Source organism: Camelus ferus, chromosome 10 (assembly GCF_009834535.1).
Source record: "Camelus ferus isolate YT-003-E chromosome 10, BCGSAC_Cfer_1.0, whole genome shotgun sequence".
Classification (NCBI taxonomy): domain Eukaryota; kingdom Metazoa; phylum Chordata; class Mammalia; order Artiodactyla; family Camelidae; genus Camelus; species Camelus ferus.
The window spans coordinates 20014959-20038846 of record NC_045705.1 but is presented as its reverse complement, the minus strand read 5'-3'; the positions used below and the strand labels follow the sequence as shown (position 1 = coordinate 20038846).

At 32.8% G+C, this 23888-nt stretch overlaps 1 protein-coding gene across 1 annotated transcript in view; it reads left to right on the top strand.

The window, feature by feature from the left end:
• CCDC73 (coiled-coil domain containing 73) overlaps nucleotides 1–23888 on the top strand; it is a 77148-nt gene that overhangs the window by 21795 nt on the left and 31465 nt on the right. Inside the window, 6 exon segments of the mRNA XM_032488414.1 lie at nucleotides 4343–4414; nucleotides 6093–6128; nucleotides 7062–7136; nucleotides 10238–10276; nucleotides 15960–16095; nucleotides 16332–16411. Of these exon segments, the coding sequence (XP_032344305.1) occupies nucleotides 4343–4414; nucleotides 6093–6128; nucleotides 7062–7136; nucleotides 10238–10276; nucleotides 15960–16095; nucleotides 16332–16411 (438 nt within the window).

Here is a 23888-nt window from a genome sequence, read left to right as displayed (position 1 = left end):
TAATTCATCTTTTCTTTGTTAGGCTTTTGGACCATTGGCTTTAGTTCTTCTTAGTTTCTGATTTTAAATCTATTATATAAAGTTAGGTAGAGGTTTAGATAGACCAGTCTGAACTTTGCTGTCAATATCAGTAAGACATTTTGCCCACAGAGAGTGCCACTTCATGTAGATCTCTAATTTGGTTTGATCATTGATGAAGGTACCTAACCCATTATCTAAATTACCTGTGATCTGATTGTGAATAGAAAAATTCTCAGGGATCTTAAAAAAAAATCAGGGATTTATACCCAAGGAGACAAAGGACCTCTTCTCCAAAAATTGTAAGATGCTGATGAAAGAAATTGAAGATGAAATAAACAGATGGAAAGATATACTGTGTTCTTGGATTGGAAGAATCAATATTGTCAAAATGGCCATAGTACCCAAGGCAGTGTAGATTCAGTGCAGTCGCTATCAAATTACCAATGACATTTTTCACAGAGCTGGAACAAACAAATGTTAAAATCGTATGGAAACACAAAAGACCCTGAATAGCCAAACCAGTCTTGAAAAAGGAGAAAGGAGCTGGGGGAGTCATGCTCCCTGACTTCAGACTATACTACAAAGCTACAATAATCAAAACAAGTATCGTACAGGCACAAAAACAGACATGTAGATCAATGGAACAGAATGGAAAGTCCAGAAATAAACCCACACACTTATAATCAATTAATCTATGAAAAAGGAGGCAAGCATATACAATGGAGAAAAGACAGTCTCTTCAACAGGTGGTGCTGGGAAAACTGGATAGCTACCTGTAAAAGACTGAAATTAGAACATTCTCAAACATCATATACAAAAATAAACTCAAAATGGATTAAAGACCTAAATGTAAGACCAGATACTATAAAACTCCTGGAGGAAAACATAGGCAGAACACTCTTTGACATAAATCACAGCAATATTTTTTTCAAACCAGTTCCTGCAATAATGGAAATAAAAGCAAAAATAAACAAATGGGATCTAATTAAATTTAAAAAGCTTTTGCACAGCTAAGGATACCATCAACAAAACGAAAAGACAACCCACAGAATGGGAGAAAATATTTGCAAATGATCCCACCGCCAAGGGACTAATTTCCAAAATATACAAACAGCTCATACAGCTTAATATCAAAACAAAAACAAAAAACAAAAACAAAAAAACAAGCAACCCAATCAAAAAATAGGCAGAAGACCTAAATAGACATCTCTCCAAAGAAGACATCCAGATGGCCGACAAGCACATGAATAGATGCTGAACATCACTAATTGTTAGAGAAATGCAAATCAAAACTACAATGAGCTATCACCTCACACCAGTCAGAATGGCCGTCATTCAAAAGTCCACAGACGATAAAGCTGGAGAGGATGTGGAGAAAAAGGAACCCTCCTATACTGTTGGTGGGAATGTAAATTGGTGCAGCCACTATGGAAGATAGTATGGAGATTCATCAAAAAACTGAAAATAGATTTATTGTATGATTCAGCAATCTCACTCCTGGGCATGTATCCAAAGGAAAATATAATTCGAAGAAACACATGCACCCCAATGTTCACAGCAGCACTGTTTACAATAACAAAGACATGGGAACAACTCAAATGTCCATCGACAGATGTCTAGATAAAGAAGTTGTGGTATATATACAATTGAATAGTACTCAGCCATAAAAAAGAATAAGATAATGCCATGTGCAGCAACATGGATGGACTTGGAGTCTAAGTGAAATCAGAAAGAGAAAGAAAAATGCCATATGATATCACTTATATGTGGAATCTAAAAAAAAAGGACACAAATGAACTTATCTACAAAACAGAAACAGACTCACAGACATAGAGAACAAACTTATGGTTTCCAGTGGGTAAAGGGATAAAATGGGAATTAGAAATTTGCACCTCTTGGGGAGTGATGGAAATGTCAGCTATCTTGATTTAGGTGGTGGTTTCATTGGTGTACACATCTATCAAAATTCATCAAATAGTACATCTGAAATATGTGTAATTTACTGTACAGGAATCACACCACAATAAAGGTGTTAAAATTTTTTTTTAAATAAGGAATTTAATTTTGCAATTCTATAGATTCCCTTCTCTTAAGTTGATGGGTGTGGTGTCATAAAGGAGAAAATATTCCTCACTTGAGAATCAAGGATAACAGTTACAGGCTGAAATGGGGCATGTATCTTTTGATTACTAGAGATACACACTATTTGAGTAGCTCATTGACTCTGAGGGAGAGGTTGTGTGATGCTGCCAGAGTTTATGGTATGAATAAAAAATTTTTAAGTTTTTTTTAATATGTAGTGAAATTTCTCTTTGTAAGATTGAGGAATAAATGAGAAATTGGGTGCATGATTTCCCTTGGAGGAGTATCATTGATTTGCCCACTTGATATTTTTTCCCTTCATTTTCTTAGCTAATTCAGGATGGTTTTTTTTTCCCAGTGTCTTTTCTGCTTATATTAAGTATCTATAGGTGTCTTTACAAGAGACTCACTCCTCTAGTGCTTGATGACTGGAGTGGGAGTATTATATTGTTTTAACTGTAGGGCCATCAGTTTATTCTTCTTTTGTTCTAAGGCTTTTTGAACTGGAACTGGAGCTTTTTGAAGATCTGGATTTGGAGATCTGATAATGGGGCTATTTCCCATTCCAGTTTTTGTTGCATATTAAATCTCCTGTTTCTGGATTTAAGGCTGTTCACAAAAAGTGGGGCAAGAGCTGGAGATCACATCTACTTCAAATCTACTCCTCAAAAAACCTATCCCTGAAGTCTCCTATAAATTTATTCTTTTGTTGTTTGCAGGATATTAGAGTCTAATACATTTTCACAGGAAAAACTTTGGGCAGTAGCCTCTGAAAGATTTTGTCCAACATCTATAGCTTTTCTAAGTATCTGTTTTCCTATGCAGTTTGAGATTTCCTAAATCATTCTTGGGATCTCACTTTTCCTTTTCCTTTTTTTTTTTTTTTTTTTTTTTTTTGCTTCTGAGAATATGAACCAATTGATACAGACTTGGAAACTGGCAGTATTATTTTATTTAATTAGCTATGGAAATTGAAATATTTAAAGTAATTGCTAACTTCAGGAGAAATACAAAGTTATATGAGAATAGAAATGTAATCATGGTATAGTGTATGGGGCTCAGCACTGAATAAAAATTGCATAGTTAAAAGAGTGTAAATATGGACTGTTGATTTAAGCCTCTATTTTTATATAACTGTTGAAGAATGGAGGGAGGAGATGTAGGATAATGGTTGTACAAGGAAGCTAAACTCCCAACTATCATAGTAAGAGGTTAGTAGATAAATTTTTTAAATTGATAAATCAACATATATTTAGAAACATGGAGTAAAATTACAGAAACATTTGAAAGTGGTTGCCACTTGTAGATCTAATTTTTTAAATTATGAGAATTATTTGATAAAAATAGAAGAAAAACATTTGTCTGGAATCTAAAGGACAGGACACACAACTTCTACCCAAAAAGTAGGGGGGAGGGAAGAAATGGAATCATATATGTGGATTTTTTTTAATGCCCTATGCTAGTTTTGATTTTGTAAAAAGTTATTTCATTGAAGATGTAGGATAATGGTTGTACAAGGAAGCTAAACTCCCAACTATCATAGTAAGAGGTCAGTAGATAAATTTTTTAAATTGATAAATCAACATATATTTAGAAACATGGAGTAAAATTACAGAAACATTTGAAAGTGGTTGCCACTTGTAGATCTAATTTTTTAAATTATGAGAATTATTTGATAAAAATAGAAGAAAAACATTTGTCTGGAATCTAAAGGACAGGACACACAACTTCTACCCAAAAAGTAGGGGGGAGGGAAGAAATGGAATCATATATATGGATTTTTTTTAATGCCCTATGCTAGTTTTGATTTTGTAAAAAATTATTTCAGTGAATTTACAGAATTATATGTTGCCATGTAAACATTTGTGCTTAGACAATAAAATTGATTTCTTTGGAAACTCTAAGACTGTAGTGTGCTTGTATACTAGGACTGTTAGTTTTGATAACTTTTGCTGAAAGATATTTTCTTGAAGAAGACTTTGGAGTAAAGCTATGTTCAGAATTAAAAAAAATTTTAAAGCAATGTTTTATCATGGAGAAGCAACTGGAAGCAACATTATTGTGTACTGAGTCCATGACAGTTAAAACATCATAAAATTGGCTTAAGTTGCATTTCAAGAGCATAAGATATGTGTAATTAATATGTTTAACATTTATTTAAATTGTGAACTCAATTAAAATTTAAAACCAAAAGAGTTGGTAGAATTTATGTTTTAACTTTTCATAATTTTTAAAATAGGAAACTCTTCAGAATCAAAAGGAAACATTAGCAAAGCAACACAAAGAAGCAATGGCAGTTTTTAAAAAGCAGGTAATTTCAAAAATTTCAGACAAACCCTATAGTTTTAAATATTGCACTTTGCTCACTTCCCATGAATATTATGACAAATTGTTCTCCCTACTCAATGAAGACAAAAAAAGATATTATTGGAAGCAGAAAATGAATAAAGTTGTTTTGAATCACAACTGATAATAAAGAGTATAATGTAGCAGAATGATTTAGTTAAGGAGAGAAATTGGGAGAACTGTTTTCTTGGAGATATGTTTTCATTTGTCCTAAGTAAAATATGTTAGTGATATGTGTTCTTGCTCTTTCTCTCCCTTCTTCCCTCTCTTTAATTAGTGTATCCTAGGATCTTAATTTTTTCCGCAATTTTTTACCCAAGCCAGAATTATAATGCTGATAAAAAGCTGAGATGCAAGTAAGGAGATGTAAAGGATGAAGCAATGTGATTATCATGCACCTCCATAAATATTAACCATCAGCAACTAAGAAAGACCAGTAGAAAAATAGAAAAAAAATAAAAGAAAAATGTTTTAAAGAAATGAATAGCAACTCTGGTTATTTTGAATTCTATAACTCATCTTTACTACCTCAAATTTCTCTAAAATACAAGTGTAAGAAATGTGCTTATGGAAAATATACTCTGGAAGTGTTTTTCTTTACAGTCATGCCAGCATCACCATTTTTCTTCTGTTTTCCTCCCCTGTTTAGTTTTCATCTCCATACAAGTGTGTATGTTTAGAAAGGAATGCGTAAAAAGAGATAAACCTATATAACTTAAATCACTAGTGGATTAAGGTTATTGGCGACTTATACTGTAGTTTGGATTTGTATAAGTAGGTGATAACTTCTTCCTGTAGTCTAAAATTGGCTTTACCTCGGTTATGGGAGTTTTAATTGAAGGGTAAAGAAGCAGAAGCCAAATGTACAACATAGTATTCTTTAGGAGAGAGCAATTCTATGTCTCTATTACCGCAGGGGACTCTGGGCAAGATAAGAACATCCAGGTATCTGAAGGAGAGAGGAGAAAGTGCTGTTGGCTTCTTCCCCCCAGCTTTTTTTTTTTTTTTTTTAATATGTTGTTTGTTTCTTCTTTTCTTTAAAAAATGTAATGTAAAATTACTCACTTGAATGTAAGTGAGTAATATTGAAAATGAAATGGAGAAATTCCATAGAAAAAGTTTATTTCTTGACACCTTTGCCTTGTATCCTTGTGTTGCTTGGACTATTTAACTAGCTTCCTTTGGCAAGTTCACTTTAGTTTTTCTGTTTTAAAATGTCTTTGTGTAGTAGACTGCCACATGCATTTTTATAAAATGTCAGAAAATACTGTCAATGCAAATATAAATGATATCCAATTTCATAAACGTATGCCTTCAGAAAATGTTGCATGTTATTATTTATGAGTAGACAGCAAAATATTGAAACATTTAAGGAAAAAAATTGGGAGGGAAAGACTAAATTTTCAAGGATGACTGGCGCTCTTATCATGTGACTGAATTGTTCATTTCCTTTGGTGACTGGTGTTTTTTTCCCCTTTTTTATCTTTTATTATTTATTTTCTCAATGGAAAAATAGCATAATCACACTGTATTAAGTGCAAACAATATAGACATGTAGAACATTTCTATAGTCTCGCTAACTGGTGTAAATCACTGGTAGCATTTTACTTACCTATTTTTTAATTTTTAAAATTCTTTATCAGTTCCAAGTGAAGATGTGTGCCTTGGAAGAAGAAAAGGTATGTATTAATTTTTTTAACGATTTCAAGCATAGTTAAATAATTTAATTATCAATTGTAATGATAAATAATAAACAAATGGAGGCTGTTAATTTCTTCAAATCTTAGAAACAGAAAGGGCATGAGATAATCAAGTTACTGGAGCTCTTATTATTTTTACAGTTGAGAATACTGAGGCCTAGTAAGATTTAAATGACTTGCTGAAGCTGAAGCTCTCGTTTTGAAGTGGTAAAGTTGGGACTGGAACCCAGATCTCTTCAACCCTTAAATTCATGCTCTTTCTACTTTACTGCAATGTTTCTATTAAGTATAATATATTTTTAGTGTCTTTTCAATGAAATTACCTCTTTAAAAAACAATAAGATGATTTGTACTTGCATGCCGATCAACTGGAAAAGAATACATAAATGAACAATTTTAGAACTTCATCTGGTATTGAATATTTCTCTATTTAATAGTTAATACATTTTTTATTATGTCAAAGGACATGCCATTTATAATATTAATAATTTATAGTTATGTTTGGCAAAAGACTTTGTTTTAAAATTTTTTTCATACTCATATTTATAAGACAAATGTACTTGTGTCTCAATTAGAATATATTTATTTTAGCTATGTGAATTAAATAATTAAATAGTGTCTGTAAGTTCTCAGGAATGCTCTACTGATAAAATGACTTATTGTTACAATGAGATTTTCCTTTTCATGGTATTTGTACTCTTACATAGACAATGTAATATTATGGTATTTGTACTCTTACATGTAATATTATGATATTTTGAAATCATTAGAAATGTAAGTTGTAGTACAGATACAAGTTTAAAGTCTATGAAGTATTAGGTTTAGAGATTTTGGTTTTTCAGCTCTTAAGTTTTCCCCATTAATAATGTCATTTACTTTTGTGAAGTCCTGAAGTATATTTTTTACTTAAAGGGAAAATATCAACTTGCTACAGAAATAAAAGAGAAAGAAATAGAAGGATTGAAGGAAACATTAAAGGCATTACAGGTAAAGTAACTTAGTATTGCTTGAAAAGTAATTTGGTATTTTAGCATTATGTCAGTAAAACACCATTAAACATGTAATCTAGCAAAGTGAAGCTGACAAAAATTCATATATCATATATTACATGATTTAGTACTTTTTCCTGAGAGCCTTGAATTTCAAATTAGTAGGATTTTTGCTTCATCTTTTATTTTAAAAGGAAATATTAAAATGACGAAGTTGGGCAGTGCTCTAGAGGTATTGACAAAATAGAGCTGTGAATAATGGTTCAGAAAGAATAAAATGCAGGGATATTAATATTTGAAAAACAGTGACCTGAAATAATTTGGTAAATTTGCTCTATGTGTATCAATTTTAGTGGTTCATGGTAGCTGTATCAGTGAGGGTTCACCAGTGAAACAGAATTAATAGGATGTATATATATAGAGAGAGAGAGAGAGAGAAGGAGGGGGAGAGAGAAGGAGGGGGAGAGAGGGAGGGAGGGAGGGAAAGAGGTAGGGAGGAAGAGAAATGCAGCATATATATATATATATGTTTACCTATCTATTGTGAGGAGTTGGCTCACACAGTCACACAATTGTGGAGGCAGAGAACTGCCATGATCTGCTGTCTGCAAGCTGCAGACTTGGAAAGGTGGAGATTTAATTCCAGTCTGAGTCTCAAGGTCTAAGAAACAGGAGAATCCATGGTGCAAATCTCAGTCCAAGGGCAGATGAAGATCAGTGTTTAGCTCAGTAAATAGGGTGAATTCATCCTGCTTCTCTGCCTTTTGTTCTACTCAGGTCCTCAACAGGCCCACCCACATTATGGGAAGGTAATCTGCTTTACTGAGTCCACTGCTTCAGATGCTGATCTCACCTAGAAAAGCCCTCACAGACACACTCAGAAATAATATTGAATCTGGGCACCGCTGGCCCAGGTTGACATGTTAACCATCACAGTAGCAGATAATAAATTCAGGATTAGATTGAAAGTCTTCTAAATTTTGTCTCTTTTTTCCCCCTTATTTTTCTAGATGACCTCTATCCTTTTACTTTTTTTTTTTTCTCTGTATGTCTTAAAAAATACTCTGATCTCATCTTGTCTCATTTCTTTAAAATGGGATCTACATGTAGAGAGCTTCCAAATGTATATCTCCAGCCCCAAATCCAGCCTGCGTTGACTGTCAGGTGTCTTAACAGTCTTCTCAGATTTGACCTGTTCAAAACCAAGTTCCTAAAATCTCTGCCTCCTGAAAACTAACTTATCTTTTCTTTTTTTGTTAATTACGGCTCCCTTCTTCCTACTGCAAAATTTTTTCAGCTTTTCCCTCAGAGTATGTCCAGAATCCGACCACTTCTTACTACATCCATTACTAACACCAGTTCTCTTTCATCATCCTCTTCCATCTGAATCGCAGTAGTTTATTAAGTGTTTTTCCTGTTCTCCTTCAGTGTTAACATAATAGAGTGATCCTTTTAAAAAGGAAGTCAGGCTGTGCCACGTGTGTGCTTGGAACTCTTCAGTGGCTTCCTGTCTTATTCAGTGTAAGTCTTTATCATACACTACAAGACCTACAAAATTTGGCCCTCCCCTGCCTCTTTCTCCTGCTCTTCTCTGAACTCAATTTGTGCTTCTCCTTGCTTACTGAAGCCTTCCAGCCACATTGGCTTCCTTGCTGTTCTTTGAATACCCCAGACATTTTCCCACCTTATAGCTCCGAGCCTGCTGGAATACTCTTCCTTACTTTCTATCAAATCTTTACTCAGAAGGTGCTGTCTCAGAAAGGACTTTCCTGGTCATCCTATGTAATCCCTTTCCATGATTTATTTTTCTTTAAGCACTTATCAATATCGAATAGACTACTTTAACTTATTTATATTGCTTATTATTTACATTCCCCAGAATTTAAGCTGTACAGAAGTTTTTGGTCCAATACTGTATCCCCAATGTCTACATCAAGTGCTTTACTTACAGTAAGCATTCGGCATTTTTGTTGAAGAAATGAATCACACAGAACCCATTCAACCAAAATGAAATAAAATTATCAGCTTGTTCAAGGCAGTATGCTAAAAAATTTTCATAGGAAATGTGAAGTAATTACTGAATTTTTGCTTAAATTTTAACCAATATTTGATGGGTTTAAGCAAATTTGCACTCATACATGGCTAGTTAGAGTTTAGCTTGGGCCACCGTTTAGAGGTCTATGTGTATAATAAGAATTGTTAAAAGTCTATAAAAATGAACAAATCTTAGGAGTTCTGCTTCTTGGAATTTATCCTGCTAAAAAGAGTAACTACAGAGTTTTCTTGGTACAGCACGTTTATTTCAGAATACTTCGGTAAAACTGAAAACTGGGTATATCTATAAAAATGAGAGTCATTTGATAAACTGTGGTATAAAGTTAAACAGTGGAATAATCTGTAGCCATTAAAAACTTGCATTGTGGATTAATTTGTAATAGAGAAGTATTTGCTATATATTAAGTGAAAATAGTTTACAAAATAGTACATATATTATTATTCTACCCCCACTGGCTCTCTTTTAAAGTATAAATCCATAGAAAACTATCTGGAAGTACCACTGTATTAATGATTGTTATTTCTGCATTGTGAGATGATTTGTTTAAAACAGTGTTTTTTCCCTGTGCTTTTCTATTTTATCAAATTTTCTTCAAAGAAGAAATTAAGTAGCAATTAAGTAGCAAACTCTCCTGGAGTGTTCTTGGTATCCCATTTGCTTTATTTGTCTTGATAGTGGTTGTCACTCTCTAACTTCTGTACTTTTACTTATATTTTATTGTATGTCTGCCACCACCGCCACTAGACAGAAGGCTTGTTAAGGTAGGGACTTTGTTTTGTTTACTGTTGTATCCCAGGATCCTAGGCAAGTGGCTGGCATATAGTAGGTGCTCCGTAAACATGTGTTGAATAAGTAAATGAATATATTATTTTTGATAAGGAAGAAAGTTAATGGTAAATAACATTTTGAAAAAAATGTTACTGGAAAAAATAGTGCATAGAAGATAAATGCCACTTTTTATAATATGCAATTTTAATATCAGGAGGAATTTGTAGGAAATAACTGAAGAATTTTAATGAGATTTTTCCCCTTGTTTTTTCAAGGTTTCTAAATATTCTTTACAGAAGAAAGTAAGTGAAATGGTAAGGAGATTTCAAAATACATACCTAACCACCCCAGATTAGTACATAATGTGCACAGTATTTTTGGCAATATTAATGTGACGTTTATAGTTAAAAAAAGTTGAAACTGGATATTAATATCCCCTTTAAAGGGTTGAATTACAATTTCAGACATAGCTTAAATGAACTTACTTCACAAATTTATTTCTAGCTAACATAGTGTTTATATATTATAAAATAAATTTAACACAGTTCCCAGTTATTGGTAGAGGTCTTACGCCAAAATCAAACCACAAAGGAGTAAAAATAAAACTCTGAAAGCTCTTACTTTAATGATGTCTTTTCTAGGTGTTTATGTAAACATTTAGTTGTTACTTATAGCCTAAACAATTGAAGAAATATGAAGTAGCATTTGAATACCACACTGGGGATGTGGTTCTCCTCCTTTACTGTTCAGCCCGTTTATTTGTTGTGCATCCTTCTTTCTATGGTATATTACAATTAATATCTTCATTTTTACAAGCATAACATTTTATGAAATATTTAGTTTGATATCTCTCTTTATATCCCTATTTGATTCAGAATTCTTTTTCTCTGTATTTTTGATTGAACAAAATTCTCCCATATCCACTTTGTATCTTCAGAGGGCTTCTTGGGTGGGTTTACACTAGTTCATTCTTCCTTCTTTGGAACAGACTGTAAGGCTAGTAAAATTAATTTTTGAGTAAGGTTTATATATATATATTTTATATCTATGAGGAGTAGGGAATGAAAGATCACTCCTTATGACATTGAATACATAAATATAAAGTAAGTATTTTGCCTCTTGAATTGTTTTGGTGTGTTGGAAAATAAAAGAGCCATGGAAAGATTGCTAGGCTTGATTGAATAAAAGATGTGAAAATTCTGTTGCTGTTCAACTGGAAAGACTAAAGATAACATTATCAGACTACTTTAAACTATGATTTTAATTAAGGAGCTGAAAAACTAGATTCTGGTTTAGCTTTAAGTACCATGACATTTGTACTGAAAGTCATCTTCAACGCTACAGTGGTTTTACACAAAATATAGTGAAATTGAATAATGTACCCTCTGACCTGGGAGATAAGGCTACAAGTTAAAGATCAAAGGCAACATAAAAATGTGTTATTTTATTCCACTTTAAAATTTCATCAGATAGATACTTATAATTAAAAAAAATGGAAACATGCAGTATACTAATGATAATTTTTGGTCACTTTTGAGCATTTTGTTACTGTGAATTAAGTGTCTTAAGAACCTACTGAAATGATTTTTGAGTTATAGTTACTATATTTTTTCTGACAGTTCAAAGCATTAAATAAATCACTTTGTATTAAAATAATGTTATATATTGCTATGTGCATAATATTTTATGCCCATTCTGGCAGCATATTACATGTATTTTAGATGATTGGTATAAAAGTCTAAAATAATCTTTTTTCTAAACATTTTTATATTTTTTTTTGCATTACTCTTATATAATTCAGGTGACCTTTTCTGTATTCAAAAGTGCTATACAGTATTAAGTAAGTAGTTCAGTTAATTTTATTCAAATCAGCACATTCTTCTTTTACATTATTTGACTCTGTGTGCAGGACAGGAACAAGATTTGTGTCAAAGCAGGAGCAATTGATAAAGTGTCCCAAAAGAAATAGTTTAAAAAATAGTATTAAGACATTTTAAAAGAAGTTCATGATCTCCTATAGGCAAGATCTTAACTACTAGTAAATTTCTGTCTTGTGGAAATTCAGTTAGGTGATTTTCATGTAGAGGTGGTAGAATGTCTCTAGATAAATTAATACAATTATGAATGGAAATATTCACCTATCTCTAAAAGTACCCAAACCTTCTCTTGAACAAATGATTACACTGATCATTACCAATAAAAACAGTGTAACAAAATATTTAAAAAAAAACAACTTTAGAACATTAAATTAACTGATTTGGTCATTGATGAAAATCTTTCCTGTTGTTTTCTCATGATTATAGGTGACTGTGTTGTGCTGAGTAGAGCTAATAGAGCTTAATGAGCAAAGTAAAAACTTATCCAACCATCTCTTAGTTATATTTTATTTCATTTTTGTATATCACTTTCCTCTAAAGAAAAAACTTGTAAGAAGGATTTATTTTTCTTTTTTCTTTTTCTTTTTAAAAAATTTTTCTTTATTAAATTAAAACAAAGTTTCAGTATTGAAAGCTTTGATCAGATTTGGAATTACTTCATATTTTCTTTCAGAGTAGAATATTTTTAGACTGAAGGCTTGTCTGGGAATAATCTTCATGATTATAGATATTATGTACATCTGTACATACAAAGTATGTGTAACTTTAGTTTTTTAAGTAGTGTATATCTTATATTGTGACTAAAAAAGTGAAAGTATCTTAAGAAAGATGCCATAGGTTTTTTAGAAAGTGAGTTCTATAACCCATTAATTTATTTTGGGTTCATATCACAGAAATTGAAAGGCAAATTGCAAAAATAGAAATGAAAAACATATGAAGCTTGTTTTTGAGTTTTGATCTTTTTCTCTAAAATTTACTTGTAATGAACAAATTGTTTTAAAGGAAATTAGTTTTATCTCCAAAAGTTTTCAAATCAGTCTCTATAAGGAAATAAGAAAGAGGGGAAATGAGCAGCTATGCCTTTTATTAGTAAATATAACTCTAAAAAGTTGTGTGTAAATGTTATTTTTAAATTATTTGTATTTTAAATGCCTCAAGAGGCTTTTAAAGTAAACTTTTAGACTCCCCCCCACACACAAACTCGTAATTATGCATATGCTGTCTTCCTCTAATCTTGATTTTCAAAGATTAAGTTTGTTTAAAGTGAGGTACATGCATATTTGGAAAGCAATGAATCCTGACATTATTTGCTTGTGGACAGTCTTTGCATTTAGTAGTAAAATTGTGTAAAAGATAAAATAGCTTAAACCAATCCACAGAGGTAAAAAGAACAAAAACACTATATACTTAGCTATTTCTTACTCATTTCAATGAAATAATCTTTATTATGGTTTGGTTTGTAATGTTAAAGTTATGATAACACCATCAATTTATTTGTATTATTCTTTATAATGTTCTTAGGTTTCTCAGGCAGGTGTTACCAATCTGCTTTTTGTTGTTGCTTCCCAAAGAATTTAAACTATTTGCTGACAGTTATGTAATTAATGGCAAACTTGACAACGGCCCTCTTCATCTCATTGTCAAAACTAAATCAGGGCAGCCAACTAGGTTCATATATGAACAGTCCTGTATAGGCCTGTGTGAGCTAATGAGCTATAGGTGCCATGCGATTTAAACGTCTTTGTAGCATTTATCATGGCCACTGAATAGGCTAATGTATTTGAAAATCAAAATTGTGTTATGCAAACAAATGAAACTGCATTTTAATTGAATTCAACTTTGGCTTCTAGTAAAGGATGTTGGAATAGAGTATTCACAAACTACTCCAATGTGTATAGAGCTCTATGTAGAGAATACCTATGAACTCACTTTGGTCTTTGCTGTATTTTCAGTTATCAGGATAAGTTAACCTTTGTAAGCATTGACAATATTAATATGTATTAGTATGTAGTAGACAATTTTCTCATAAAGGCTGTATAAAAATTGATTTGAATTGAAAAATGGAAATAATTTCTTGAATTGAAAAAAATATCTTTGGACCAATTTTCAGTGAAATTGTATTAGATTTCTACACATCTGCTGAAAGGAATAAATTCTCTAGATTAGACAATTAAGTGGTATTTTAGAGGAACAGAATATGGGTCTTTGTTGGTCATTGTTTAGTTACTGATAATAGTGACTACCCAGGTAGGCAAAAGATCTCAGGGAATAAGTATATTTGTCAACTTGTTTGAATTTGTAACTGCTGCACACAATGCAAATGGCTAAGTGGTGAATTTGAAAAACCTATAGAAAGCACAGGAGAAAGTTTCAACTGACCTTTCATAACTGTTGCCAATGAAATTATCACTTTGCTTAAAATCATTAAAAGATATCTTTGAAAAAGTGAAGATTATCACCAGATTTGCCTAGTTAATATAGTTAAGTACAACTTAAATTGTAATGTGTGTTCCTTATTAATATTAGAGAGGGCTATTCTTATTCCAGATGAAAATTAAGCTATTGAAGGCACTTTTATCATTTAAGGAATAATAATAACGAAACATTATATTGTACTTATTATGTGACTGGTTCTGTTCTTAGTGCTCTATGTGTATTAAATTCATCTTATCCTCGCAACAACCCTATGAGGGAGATACCGTTATAATCTCTGTTTTAAAGGCAGGATAGATAATTTCCCCAAGGTCACAAAGCAATTAAATTACAGAGGCAAGATTTAAACATAGGCAGACTAGCTTTTGACCACTCTACTATACCGCCTGTACTTTGGTGTTAAGCAGTACAAAATGGCTCTGGTTAACTTATGCAAAAGGAAATGTAGTGAAGGCACTCACAATCCATCAGAGAGTCGATGGTTTTGAAAGTAAACAAGGACCAGGGAAATTCCAGGGTCTGTGCAGCAGAATATAGGAACCCAGGACAGAGGTCTCATATCAGTCTAGATAGGATCACCACTGAACTTTTTTGGTTTTATAGTCTCTTCTACTCAAGATTCAAATTCTAAGAAAGTAGAAATCAGTTGGTTTATTTTGGGTAATATGCCCTACAGTTAACTAGGGAAGAGTAGGACCCCTGAATTTTAGTCCTACTAGATTGTAGTGAAGAAGTATTTCAAGTAAGTACTTGAAATTGTGTTGCTGTTGGGTAAAGGAAATAGAAGCTGGCCAGGAAAATCTAACAGATTACCACTGTTGGAACTCTATGGACAACAACAATTCATTCAGAAAATAATTACTCTGTACCAGTTGATGGCCTACACTTTATTACCTCTCAGTAGAAACTGAAGCATGTGGCAGAAATGAATGAAAGTTGTGAAACCAACCAGTGATTCTGCTAATGCCAAGTCAAGATCAAAACCTTTGAAAAATGTTACTGATTCTGTTAACATAATATTTCTTTTAAAAAAGTTTAAGTAATTTTTCTAAGTATAGTAAAACAAGTTCCTTTAGCTGAAAAGTGAAGGCCAATATTATATTATATATAGGGTCCAGTTTTTACCAATTTTGTCTCCCAGCTAAAGGAAACTTTTTACTGTACTATATTGCCTCCCTGTCACTGATAGATATTGTTCTCATGATTCCATTTTTTAATGCAGTGAGAAGGTACTATATTCATTAAAATTAATCTCGGAAAAATTACCCAAGTTTTGATAATGATTATGCCAGCAAATTTAGAGGGAAAAAATGTATTTCCCAAATTATCAAGAGTATTGCTTTAATAATATTCCTCCCACTTTGCTTAGTACTGGACTGAACTAGTTAACTTTCCTGTGAATAACCAGTTGACTTTGAAAAAGAAATTTTAAACAAGGGAAATATAACCTTAAGTGACTGTTTTGTTATGGGGGGAAAAATGCTTTAATTTTACCTAGACTTAGATATGTGTCCTAACAAACATTTCCTGCGTGTGGTGTAATCAGAGAGTACTTTTTCATGACATATTTATGCTAACAACAACAGATATTAAAAAACAGTAATTTTTTATATACGATTAGTAAATATGTGTACTATGTTTGTATATTTTATATATGTATAACATTTAAAATAACTCTTCAAAATAGGAACAAAAACTCCAGTTACATCTTCTGGCTAAAGGAGATCATCAGAAGCAACTGAATGAAGTTGAGAAATACTATGCCACAATAACAGGTCAATTTGGATTGGTAAAAGAGAGTCATGAAAAGTTAGAACAAAATGGTAGGTGCTTTCTTATTTAAACTTATATATTTAATAGGAAATATTTAAATGGACTTATTTATAATGAATAAGTTGAACTTAGCCTGAAACTGGCAATAGTAAATGGCAGTTAATTAATATCAAACTCAGTAATAATTATATACATTGCATTGAAGCTATTTTCCTCATCCATGTTAATATTTTCCTTAAAATGTTCATTGAATACAATATTTTACTAAGTGTCTTTCATGTTGCAGTACAGGAAGCAATACAGGTAAACAAAAGACTTTCAGCTGTCAATAAAAAGCAAGAATCTGAAATATGCAGTTTAAAGAAGGTATGATTGATTATTGCATTATATAAAAATTAGTCTAAAATAATTTTATGAAACAATACTAGAAAAGTTGGGTAGTTTTTTGTATAAAGATAAATAAAATGTTTTGAATACAGCTTCATAAACTTTGAGTTATGATTTTGATAAAGCAATGAATAAATTTGTTCTAACCCATTCAAAATGTTATTTCTTTGATGTGTGACCAGTGACATGCATTTTTATGGTGTCATGAATAGCAGTGATAAGCATTCACTATATGTTAATCTCATTAGTGCCACTGATACAAGAGGAGAGTGGTACGAGAGGAAGGAGAAGCAGGCAAGTCCTGTTCTGTTTCCTTTGCCTAATCTTTCAAACCCCCAACTGAAATAATACCACTTTGGACCACCTCTTTATACCTGAGAGAATTAAGTGTCTGTCCTTACTGACACTCAATAGATGCTTTGAAACAACATTTACTGAGTGTCATTTAAATATTTATTAATTAAATTACACTTACTTTGTAATTATTTAATTTATTGGTGTGCAAAATATCTTCCATTTGTCCCACCAGACCCAGACTTACCCTTCTCTTCTGTAAGGCTTGCCTATATGGATTGCATCAGTGCTCTCATATCTTCTGACTTACTGTTGACTGCACATTTGTAGTTAGCACTATCAGTCAAATTCTCTTGATTTTTGCTTGTCTGAAAAAGTCTTCATTTCTCCTTCACTTTTGAAGGATAGTTTCAGAAGATACAAAATTTTAGGTTGAGGATTTTTTTCTTTCAATACTTTAAATATTTCACCTCACTACTTTTTGCTTGGATGGTTTCTGTGAAGTCAGATATAATTCTTATCTTTGCTTCTCTATAGGTAAGATTTTTTTCTCCTCTGGCTTCTTTCAAGATATTAAATTTATCTTTGATTTTCTGAAGTTTGAATAAGAGATGGCTGGATATGATTTTTTTGGTCACTTTTTCCTCTTGGTGTTCTTTGAGCTTCTTGGGTTGAGGTTTGGTGTCACATTAACTTGGGGAAAGTCTCAGTCATCACTGCTTCAAATATTGCTGCTTTTCCTTTTTTTCTGCTCCTTCTGGTACTCCCATTATGCATATCCTAAATACTAGCATATGTTACACTAGGTGACTTGCAATTGGTGGATATTCTCTTGTGCTCTTTTTAGTTTTTTTCTCTTTTTTTCAGTTTTGGAATTTCTACTGTCACATACATCCTCAAGCTCAGAGATGATTTCCTTAGCCTTGACCAGTCTAACTATTAAGCCTATCAAAGGCATTCTTCATTTCGGTTGCAGTGTTTCTGATCTATAGCATTTTGTTTTGACTTTTTTAGAGTTTTCATCTCTCTACTTACATTATCCATCTATTCTCCCATGTTTTGTCTGTTTTGTTAGTTTGTTTGTTTTTTGCATTAAAGCCTTTAGTATATTAAAATTCAGGGTCTGATAATCCTAATATCCCTGCCATATCTCACTCTGGTTCTGGGGCTTGTTCAATCTCTTCAAACTGTGTCTTTTGCCTTTTGGTATGCCTTTTAATTTTTTTGTTGGAAGGCAGACATGGTATGCTGGGTGAAAGGAACTACAGTAAATAGGCCTATAATAATGTAGTGGTGGGGGTGGGGGTGTCTTAGGATTAGATGAGCCTGTTACCCCTGGACTGTGACCTTCACCACACACCAGTGCTCCTCAGTCCCCGCTCCCTTCCCTGTGTGGTGCTGGATGGTTGGAGGCGGCTGGAGTTGGGTATCACCTTTCCTTCAGGTAGTTTAGGCTTTGCTCAAATAGTCTTTCCTGAGGGCAGGACTTGCTGATAAGAATAGAATGAGTTGGTGTATTTCAAAATGGTTCCTTTTCCTCTCCTTTTCCTCCTGCTAGAAGGAATTTTTCTGTGATATTCACTGTGAGAGGACCTGGAGGTAAAATTTTACAAAAGTGTGAGGGCCTGCATGACTTGTGTCCCTCTGAATTTTTTTTAACCCCCAGAGTTAACCACACTGGGCTTCTGAGAATTAGTCTGAGTTCAGTTTTTCCTACCCTGGTACTAGTTCCTGTGGAGGCTTTTGTTTATGATTCTCAGTATTCACCTGTCCATCTGTCTAGTTTTTGAGGCAGCAGTTTGCCTTATGACCTCATTTCTCCAGCAGATTTAAGAGAAGGTGTTGATTTTCAGCTTGTTCAGCTTTTTCCTTGTGTTAGGATGAAGTGGAAACTTCTAACTAAGCTTCTTACATGCTGGACCAGAAACCAAAAGACCCTCTGTTTTTGCATTTAGCTATAATTTTACCAAAAAAAAAATTACTAAAATAATTTATTTATAGAGACACAGGCTTAAGTTTTGAAGAGAGTGTTTTGTGCTACCAGATGAATGACTTATACTTTAATGCATAATTCAAGAAAACAGGAAATTTTACCACTTTCTCTTTTAGCACAATTTCAAGGAAAGCAGGACCACTTGGGCTAAAGAGTGATGTGACTTCTAAATGCTAAGCCACAGTTTAAAGACCATTAATATTTATAACACTGTTATATCTAGATCTTTGTTCTTATAACTGCCAATAAATTGGTTTTATATTCCCTGGACTCTATTCTTATACCCGAGGGATCAGAAATTAAGAGCATACAGGTAGCTCAGTACAGAATATTAGAATAGTAATAAGCCTATGTCTCTAGCCCTTAAAAGTCTTATGCCTATCTGGCAAACTACCTAAGAGGACTGTTTATATGTAGAGAATGTTTCTTTTCAGTCACATTTCAGAATATTAAAGACGACTCTCTTCATATAAAGAGAAAAGACTGTAATTTGAAAATTTTGTTAGTAGTCTCAAATCAGAGAATTGTCAAATGGACTATTCATTTTTATCAGTATAAGCTTTAAAGGCAAATATAAATAACTAATACTGACTAGTTGTGAATAAGCACATTTTCAGTGATACCTGTTTGGTTTATTTTTTGTTTAATATTTTTCTCAGTGTCTTGAGTGGTTAAATCATTAATTTGGTGATTATGTTAAAATAGTCATATGCCTTTTTCAATTAGTTTTTGCATTATTATGAAAATATTATACCTCATAAATTTCCCTACTAAATTGTTTTTTCGTTAAAGACAAGTGTTTCATTGTAACATAATACACTACTGTATTTCTAATGTGTAGTGTAAGACTGACTCATAGATGGAGACAAGGCTCATGTAAATCCATGGAGAGATTCCTTTGGTGGATTTATGTGAAAAGAGTAAAAACATTCTCTGTGTACAAGTGGAGCAGTGTTGCTCATCAGCACACTTGCCCCCTTTCCCCAGGTCTTGCAGCCTTGGCCAGGGTTGCCTAAATGTACTGATGTGCCATACAGTGGTGGCCTCTGTCCCTCTCAAATGCTTTGTAGTCAGTAACCACGCTGCCAAATAGTTCTCGGAAGAGAGTTTGTGTAGAAGGGTAAAGCAAGAGAATATTATTACCTTTTAGGCTTCCAAGTTCTAGTAGCTGAAAGGGTAAGAATTTATGAATATATTTTAATAGACAATTTTTAATATTTCAGACATTCTGAGTATCATAGTTTTGTATTTTTTGGTATGTAGTCTTGATTTTTAAGTTTAAGAAAAGTTTTTTTCTGTTTTGATTTTCTTTTTCAGAGGCTAATCAAGCCTAGCAACATTGCTTTATAGCACTCATTTAAAACATTTAATCATCAATTTTCTCAAAGATAATTTTTTTTCTTTTATACTGTCCTATGATTTTGTCCAGAGCAGTTAAGTTATTGGTTTATGATAAGATGGAATTCTTTTTTGTGTGCGTGGTGCAAAGCTAAACAGACCGAACTTAGTTGTTAGATAAAACTAGGTATTACAGTTCTGAATGCTGGGTTCACCATTATGGCAATCATGAAAAATTTCCCGATAGTATCTGTGAGCAGCATTCATAACCTCTGCTGTTTGTCTGAGTAAACGTCAGAGCACTCAAGGAGATAGTGATATTTAGCAGACTACCTCATACCAGAAGATGAGGGGTAAAGGAGAAAAGGGCACGATATTTATGACTCTAGGAACTATAAGTTGTAATTTAATGAGATCAAAGCATGTGCTGTTTATTTGCTGCACTAACAGCTTTGAAAAAATGGTTAGAAAACAGACAGTGTACTAAAAGTTCAGGATATTTAAAAGCTGTAAAGGTTATAAAATCAAAAGTATATTTTCAGTGGAAAATCATTTCATGGAGGTCTCTGATTTTAATTTAATATGCTCTTAAGATTGAGTAATTAATATGTAAGAGAAAAAGAAAGACATAAAAATTGATTAGTTTTTACTTTTGTCAGCCACATACTGAGTTTTCACCCTTTCTCACCTCCTTCCCACTTCCCTGTTGTTTCATAACAATTATTATAATAGGAATTGATGAGTTTTAGAGTATCTTCTATAAAACTTAGATGATTACAACAGCTCCATGTTTTCAGTTGTTGAGGAATGTAGAAAGACATAGAAGTTTGTTGAGTTTTGTAACCTTGACAGAAGAAAAAACTTAAAGAAAACCAATCTTCCTTTATTAATTCAGAGAATTGTAAGCCACTTTATATGAATATGAATTTTAGCCATATACTTCAGTTTAATTGTATGTTTATCAGTAGATCATTGTAGGGAACCTAGAACAGGTCACTAGTATAAAACAAGCCATCTGATAATTTACTCTTTTTTTCCCCTTAATGGAGGCACTGTTATTGAACTCAGGACCTCATGCACACCAAGTATGTGCTCTACTACTGAGCTATACCACCCACCCCCCATAATTTACTTTCTAAGTTATTCACTTCATACAAGTGTATCTTGCTTAAGGAAAACCCAATATTAAAAAGTTTAAAATTCAAAAAAATTATTGCAAGTTTTCTTTTCATTTTCAAGGAGCTTGAAAGCAGGGTTTTAAAATGCTCTCTGTAAAGAAATATGTACATTGTTTTAAACTTTATATGATTGGTGTCTTTTAAAAAATCAGCTTAGAATAAAATATTTCTTTTTGTTACTCAGGTGATGTTTGACTAAATATGGAGTGACAATATAAATATTAGTCAAACATCTTGTAAATCTGAGTTGAGATTAAAACTTTGAGGTTCTCTAACATATTTTTCCTTTGAATTAATCTCCTAAATCTTTAAAAAGTTAAATTAATTGCTAAAATGACTAGCTTTACTTTTGTATTCTTCAGTATCCGTAGTCAATTTAGCTATCATCTCATGTTTTTGAATGTTTATCCAGGGTGGCTATTTTGATAAATTCTTTTATTCAGCAAGTTTGTTCAAAGTCAGAGAATCTGGCTGATGAACTAAAATAATGCTTTATTATACTGTCTTATTTCTGTAATTGTTTTCTAGACTATTCATGGATCTGAATTTATAATGCAGAATTAACCCACTTTAATCTCATAAATTTAGGGTGAGGATTAAGACGGTCAAGGTTATTTTCTAGCCCCCAAATATGGTGTTCTTTCAAAGTTAACATAATGCTAGTGACTCACCACCTACTAAGGTTTATTTTTCTATTATCAATAATAAAATTGTACTGGTCTGTTGACATTTAGACAAGGAGCATCCGTCTGTAACATAGTGTTCTGCAGGGCTGTGGTTGTTACCTTGATCAGAGGAAGTGATCTGATTCCATCAGTGATTAAACTCTCAGCACTATGCTTATACCTATCACTTTCTATGCAGTCTTACAAATTGACTATGAACTATTGTGTCATTAACAGTAGTCTGTTTGGCTAACATTGACTGCTCTCACCAAGTATTTTTATTGCCATTTACTTTATTCTGAATAAATCAACTTTGATTTCATCAAATCTTATTTTAGGCAAAGAGTAAATCACATTTTTTAAAATCACTCTTTTCTTCTTATATTGATTAACATTTTTACTTCCTCTTAGATCCCTGAGTGTATTAAGGTGTTATGGAATAAGTATGAAACATGGTACCTTTCCTTGAAAAGCTCATAGTCTGCAGGAAAACTCTTACTGTTATAAGTTATGAAACAATGAATCTTAACTTTTCAAATAAAGAATACTTAGTTATTCATACCACTATTAAGACTTCAGACACTTTATTTTAAAAGTAGAGAAAATAATCAGTATCCCTTGAATTCACTGCAGTAGTTATAATAGCATAACATATAATATGCCTGGCACATAGTAGATGGGCAACAGACACTTGTCGCATGGAGTATTACATGCCAGGCACTTTGTTAGTTTTTTAAAAAATCAGATCCCCCTTTTACAGATGAGGAACTTGAGGACGAATGCAGTTCAGTAAGTTACCTAAAGTTACAACAAGGAAAAGAGAGAGAGGATTGGAACCCAGACAACTTTGGCTCCAGAACCTGTGATCTCAGCCATTCTACTGATAATAGTACCAGCATAAACAATTTATTCACATAAATTCCTTCTCTGCTTCATTCGCCATTAGAAAGGGTATATTTATTAAAAGGAGAAATTGCTAATATTCATACTCCGGAACTACCAGCTCCCTGTATGCCTTGACTCTGTGTATAGACTAGTTATGTCCCTACCTTGAAACTCATCATTAAACACTGCTTCCTGTGGGCTCTTTCATCCAGCCCTCCTATTCTCCAACTAGAGCATCCTTTTCTATCATCTGTACCATTACGCACTCCTTTCTGTTCTTTTAACTTCTAGTCTTTCAGTCCCCATTACGTCACCCAGTCCATTGGCCTAGTCATGCCTACACAGAATTCTCTGCATAACATTTCTTACTTACTCTGTTTATCTTAACTCACCACTTTACCTTCTTCTTTAAAACTAAACCTTCCAACTGGAGTCATCCTAAGGAGGTGCATGACACAGACCATACTAGTGTTGCTTTTCTTTTTTCTTCCCTTTGTATTCTCATCTGCAGTATGAGTTTAATGATACCTGCCTTCTGTGTTTTATATATGTGTAATAAATATAATGGAAAAGCACTTCAGAAAGTTTAACAAGCTATTGTTATTTATGAGGTTATTGTTACTTGCAACTGAAATTAGGTTAAAATTAAGGCAACTTTTGATGGAGTAAGTTTTTCTGCACCAAAACTATAGGTGAGTTATTTATTTGTAGAGGCTTTTAAGACAACTGAAAAATAGCCTCATTTGCTTTTAAATTTTTATCAGGAAAGTCTGATGTTCCTTCTAACTCATTAGTTGCTCTTCCTGCCTTTATGCTTGAATTATATTCTGTTTCTACAATGACTGGTTCTCTCCCAGCTGTTTATCTTCAGATCATCTCAATTTCTTGGAATCATAGGGATCATCTAATCCACTGGTTTTTATCTTTGCACAGCAGAACCTTCTGTTCAAGATTTGGAAGCTCAATATTAAATAAACTAGAGCTACACCTGCCTGAAGGGAGGGTCGGAGGCACTGGAGCCATGTGTGCTGGCTCTTCCTGCTCTTTTAGCAGCTGCAGAGGGACTCCATGGACCCTCTAGGACTATTAGAGCACAATTTAAA